This window comes from Echinops telfairi, unplaced genomic scaffold, assembly GCF_000313985.2.
Source record: "Echinops telfairi isolate 266 unplaced genomic scaffold, ASM31398v2 ScPeMD7_70;HRSCAF=299, whole genome shotgun sequence".
In the NCBI taxonomy this organism is placed as follows: domain Eukaryota; kingdom Metazoa; phylum Chordata; class Mammalia; order Afrosoricida; family Tenrecidae; genus Echinops; species Echinops telfairi.
The window spans coordinates 67632505-67638820 of record NW_022103968.1 but is presented as its reverse complement, the minus strand read 5'-3'; the positions used below and the strand labels follow the sequence as shown (position 1 = coordinate 67638820).

General features: G+C 39.7%; 1 protein-coding gene and 1 pseudogene across 1 annotated transcript in view; one reads left to right on the top strand and one right to left on the bottom strand.

Annotated features, from left to right (window-relative positions):
• SAMD8 (sterile alpha motif domain containing 8) overlaps nucleotides 1-6316 on the bottom strand; it is a 92872-nt gene that overhangs the window by 12260 nt on the left and 74296 nt on the right. The window contains exon 3 of the mRNA XM_004701191.4: nucleotides 4612-4707. Within this exon, the coding sequence (XP_004701248.1) occupies nucleotides 4612-4707 (96 nt within the window). The remainder of the gene's footprint in view (nucleotides 1-4611; nucleotides 4708-6316) is intronic.
• On the top strand, nucleotides 2180-3611 carry LOC105978443 (annotated as a pseudogene).

Genomic DNA, 6316 nt, shown 5'->3' with positions numbered 1-6316 from the left:
TACATTAGGCCCAATTTCAAAGTAGCTCAGGGTGACAGTCTTGGGAGTTTTTCTATTGGTCCAGTAAGTCTTTTTTTTTTTACAGAATTTTAATTTTATACATTTTTCTTCTGTTCTATCCCAGACCTTCTATTGTGTCCCTTGTCAGAATGGTTGGTAGCGATAGCCTAGAACCATCTCATTACAGATCACAATGTGAGACACACTAATTAAACACCAACACTTGCATTTAACTGGTCACTTTTAAGTATTACTAGACCTAGCAAGATTTCCAACAGAAGGTAAACTCTTTCCTGCTTTGAAGAGTAAATACATTCAGATCTCGGAGGTCTTGTAAGACAAAGTTAAATCAGAAAGCAGCAGTGATATAAGTGTTTCTAAGCCACAGTGGTTTTAAGCAATTCTGAGTTAAAAATATTGCTCCCAAACAGGAGAATGAGGTTTAACATGGCCTAAAAGTGAGACAAGAATAGCAATCATCAACCTTTCTTTTCACCTTTAAAGCCCTGAAATAATTGCTGCTTAGGAACTAAGCCATCACTGTGGTTTACCCTCAAGCACTCCTTGGTGAGGAGAAAAATCAAAAATTCAAGGAAGTGCCATTATTCCTCTGAAAAGATTCAAAGACAATGGATAATTGACACAACACTAACTTTCTGGTTCCTTATATACATCCCTCACTATGCTTTAAATTACGGGTTCCCAAACTGATTTGGCTTACCTCCCCCTTTTCAGAGGAAAAAAAAAAAATTACTCAGCTCCCCAACCCCTGGCCATTAGAGATTTTGTACTAAAGTCCATAATCCAGGATAAACTATATTGTTGTTGTGAAGGGCTGTAAAGTCAGTTTTGACTCGTAGAGACTCTACAACAGAATGAAACTGCGCCATCCTCACAACTGTTGCTGTTTGAGCCCACTGTTACAGCCACAGTGTCAATCCCTTCTGTAGAGGGTCTTCCTCTGACACTGCCCCTACACTTTACCACCCATGATCCAGATAACATGTCCAAAATACGAGAGACAAAGTCTCACCATCCTTGCCTCTAAGAAGCATTCTGGTTGTTTGCTCATTTTGCAGTCCGTGGTACTTTCAATATTCTTTTCAAGCACTATAATTTAACTTCATCAATTCTTCTGCAATCTACTTTATTGGATGTCCAACTTTCACATTTATATACAGCAATCAAAAATACCATCCTTTATGCACTTTAGTCTTATGAACTTTAGTCCTCAAAGCGATACCCCTACTTTTCAATACTTTACAGAGGTCTTGTGCAGTAGATTTACCTAATGTAATGAATGAGTTATTTAACCTTTTGGCTGCTATTTCCATGAGTACTGATTGTGGATCCAAGCAAGGTTAAGTATAGGTGTCTGCTTTTGCAGCTTCCCTGGTTTGTGCCAATCTCTCCCAGGGGGAGTATTGCCCACTTTGGGAACACTGCTTTAAAATCAAGTAAATTCACTCACTGAAGTAGAAAACCGAGCCTCCTCTAACATCCTTCCCCTCAGCCTTTTTTTTTTTTTTTAATTTAAAAAGTCTGCCCTTTAGAGTGAAGGTACCAAAGAAATATTTCTTACACTGTAACTTCCTCTACCACCTGAAATAAGCCACACTAAGTAGATGTGTATGACATGCAAAATTATATATTTTTTAATGGCCTCCTCCAAACAGAAACAATTTCTTCCAGTCATATATCTATACCCTAAAGATTGTTGTTGAAGTTTCTCTCCACTAAAGAACAGGGCTTTTCCTCACCGGTAAAGGCCAACAAACAGACCTTGAACTATTTATGGGCTTTTCCACTTTTGTCAGTGGCTTTTGTTCTGTTGTTGTTATTTTGGTTTTTGCTTTTTTAGTTATTATTTTGTTGGATTTGGCTTCCTTTGTTGTTTTGTTTGGCTTTTCCTAGTTTTTACGATTATTAATGTCTCTGCATGTCTATCTAGATAAGATAGGTGGGATAAACAATTTGGAGTTAAAAAGAACGGGACCAATGGTTCCGGGAGGAGTAGGGGTGGTGGGAGGAAAGAAGAGGGGTGTGTGTGTGTGGGAGGAATCAACCCAGAACAGGGAACAAGTGAACTGAAATCAATGGAGAGAAGGGTGTAAGATGCCTAGGGCAATCAAGGGCACTGTAGCAGGAAGGAATTGCTAAACCCATTTGAAGCCCGAACATGATGGTGGGACAAGAGGAAAGTAAAAGGAAATAGACGAAAGAACCAGGAGGCTAAGAACATTTATAGAGGCCTAAATACAGGCATGTACATATGTAAATATATTTATATATAACAAGGGGGGAATAGATCTATGTACTTATAGCTATATGTTAAGAATTAAGGTTGCAGATGGACATTGTGCCTCGACTCAAGTTCTCCCTCAACATAAGAACACTCTGTTCTAATAATCTGGAATTCTGTGATGCTCACCTTCCTGACACGATCACTGAGGACAAAATGGGTACAAAAGTAAATGTGGTGAAGAAAGCTGATGGTGCCCAGCTATCAAAAGAGATAGCATCTGGGATCTTAAAGGCTTGAAGGTAAAAAAGCAGCCATCTAGCTGAAAAGCAACAAAGTCCACATGGAAGAAGCACACCAACCTGTGTGATCATGAGGTGTCCATGGGATCAGGTATCAGGCATCTAATATCCAGAACAAAATCATACCCTATGTGAATGGGGGTGGGGAGGGAGGTATGAAGTGGAGACCCACAGCTCATCTGTAGACAACTGGATATCCCCTTACAGAGGGTCACAAGGAAGTGACAGCACTGATGAAACACTCAAGTTTCCTCTAGTTCTTTAATCCTTCCTTCCCCCATCATGACCTCAATTCTACCTTACAAATCGGATTAGACCAGAACATGCACACTGCCACAGATAAGAGTCCACAACACAGGGAATCCAGGATAAAACCCTCAGGGCTGACAATGAGAATAGAGATACCAGGAGGTAATTAGGGGAAGGTTGTGGGAGAAAGGGGGAATCATTCGCAAGGATCAACATATAACCCCCTCCCAGAGTGACGAACAACAGAAAAGTAGGTGAAGGGCGACAGAGGGCAATGTAAGCTATAAAAACAATAATCTAGGTTGCCGATTAGGAAACTCCGGGCTTCCGCAGCCCTCTTTTTTCCAGGCTGCCGGGAAGAGGGTGGACATTCAGACAGAGAGTGCCTACCAAAAACAGCCGACCATCTTCCAAAACAAGAAGAGGATCCTCTTGGGGGAAACTGGCAAGGAGAAGCTCCCCAGTTACTATAAGAACATTGGCCTGGGCTTCAAGACACCCAAGGAGGCCATTGAGGGCACCCACATTGACAAGAAATGCCCCTTCACCGGCAACGTCTCTATCCGAGGGTGTATTCTGTCTGGGGTGGTGACCAAGATGAAGATGCAAAGGGCCATTGTCATCCGCCGAGACTACCTGCACTACAACCGCTTTGAGAAGCGCCACAAGAACATGTCTGTGCACCTGTCCCCCTGCTTCAGGGACCTCCAGATCGGCGACATCGTCACCGACCCCTGAGCAAGACCGTGCGCTTCTACGTGCTCAAGGTCACCAAGGCTGCGGGCACCAAGAAGCAGTTCCAGAAGTTCTGAGCCGCCAGCCTCCTAAGGAAATAAATTTTATTTTTGGTCTCAAAAAAAAAATCTATACCTTATCAAGGGTTCATGAGGGAGGGAAGGTGGGAGAGTGAGGGGGGGAAATGAGAAGCTGATATTAAGGGCTCAAGTAGAAAGAAAACGCTTTGAAAATGATAATGGCAGTATACATGCAAATGTGCTTGACACAATGGATGAATGTATGGATTGTGATAAGAGATGTAAGAGCCCCAATAAAAGTACTTAATAACAAAAAGGAAAGAAAAGGGCTTTTCCTGTCTGTTTCTAAAGGAAGATAACGCTAGATTGTCAATGGCTGATCCATGGTTGATCATCCCCATCTCTGATCTGTCACTGTACAGTGCATACAGCATATTACTAAGTATGCATATAGAGATGCTGTTGAATCAGTTCTGACTTACAGCAACCCTATGTACAACAGACTGAAATACCGCCCCAGTCCTGCACCATCCTTGCAATTGTTATATTTGAGTGGGCCTGTTGTTTCAGCCACTGTGTTAATATATCTCTTAAGTGTCTTCCTCTTTTCCACTGGCTTTTTAGTTTAACCAGCATGATGTCATTCTCTAGGGACTGATCTCTCCTGAGAACATGTCCAAAGTAGGTGAGATGAAGTACTGTTATCCTTGCCTCTAAGGAGCATTCTGGCAGTATTTTTCCCAAGAGAGATGTTTGTTCTATTGGCAGTCATGGTATTTTTAATATTCGTCACCAGCACCATAATTCAAATTAATTGATTCTTTTTCAGACTTTTTCAATATCCAACTTTCACATATGTGGCATATGAGGCAACCAAAAATACCATGGCTTGGGGAAGGTTCACCTTAGTCTTCAAAGTGACACCCTTGTTGCCTCTTTTATCAAACCATTTTCTTTTGTCATACTGGCCAGAGAAGGAAATGGAGGAAACTACACAGGAAACACTAAGGTTTGATATGAGAGTCAAAACACATGCAACATTTTAGTGAGATAAGTAAGATACCTGTGCTTGTGGAGAAGAAGAACCAGGAGCCATATATAGCACAGAATCATACCACACACTTCTGTCATAGCAAAGGCCCATGGGATTCTAGGAACACTGGAACAGAAAGAAAAATATGAGATTTTGAATTAAGTATACATATATAAACCCTTTTCAGTAAAATATTCTTCTAAAATATCCTTAAATGTGTTTATAGAATTTTTACTGTTTTTAGGGGATGGTATTTTAAGAAACTGGAAGGGGTGGGATTCATAAAGTATACCATTTATCAGAGTCTGTTTGTTTCAGAGATAATGGAAGAAACACACACTTCTTATATGGTGTGCTCATTTCAAAATTCAGACAATCAGGGGACTTAAACTCAATTGCTCTCTATTATATTTGGTTTTGTTGTAGAAGCAAAGAATTGAGAGAAAAAAATTTTTAATTCCTTTTTCTCTGTCCTTTGTCTTTTATCCCTGTTTCCTTGCACCACTTGCACCCGTCCCTCTTCTCACCTCACTCAATCCATAGCTCCTGTGGTGTGTGACTAGATGGAAAGATGTGCCGCATTTGAGAGAGAGAGAAGACAGAGAAAGAGATATGCAAATGAAATAGGCCAATTAGTTCATTACTAGGGGGTAAGATTACTGGTAGTTCTATTTTTACTCTTGGTACTTCTCTACTAAAAGCATACAATGAGTATCTATTATTCTGGTAACTAGGAAGGCAGTTATTTTTTTCAAAGAAAGCATTAGATCTGAGAAAAAACCCAAACTATTCAGAGTCTATTCTAAACCTTACCCAGAATAAATGAGGACAATAAATCAGCCTCATCAGGGACTAATCTTGTACCTATTATTCCAGTAGGAAAGACTCACCTTATGTACTTCTAACTTATTGCTGCCTATTTACGTGGCATTACTGGGAAAAGGATTATTTGGCATAGTAGAAAATTTCTGGTTAAGAATCAAGATTCCTTTCAATGACTGCTGAAAACGTAAACTTTAAAACTAAATTTAATTTGTATTTATAAATAAATACATTAGACAATATGTACACCAGACTGAAGCACTGTCTGATCCTATGAATCCTCACAATCAGTGCTATATTTGAGCTCATTGCTGCAGCCACTGTGTCAATCCATCTCATAAGAGAGTCTTCCTCTTTTATGCTGATCCTCTGTCAGGCATGTCTAAAGCATATGAGACAAAGTTTCACCATCCTTGTTTCTGTTTTTTGGTAAGAGTTTTATTAACACTTCATCCATATATCATCCAATTCAATAATTCATATCAAGGAGAGTTGTACAATTATCACATTAAATTCTAAAAAAATTTCTTCTTCCTTTTACTCATGGTTATTTGTGCATAATTTTTCTAATTGTGGCAAAAATAGACACAACAAAACATTCTCTTCTAGAGAATATTTAGGCTGTATTTTCCTCCAACACAGATTTCCTCATTCTTCTGTCAGTCCACGGTATGTTTAATATTCCTTGCCAACACTATAATTCAAAGGCATCAACTTTTCTCCAGTGCTCCTTATTCTTAATGAAATATGCAAAGTTACACAACAATGTTTCTCAAGCTGAAATAACAGTAATTCAAGTCCCGAGTTATAATTCTGAATATTCTATAGGCAAAATGTGAACAATACTACAAGAATCAAAGTAAGGAATTGCACCCAATCTGATCCCGCCACACCAAGGCAAAGCACTGGGGGA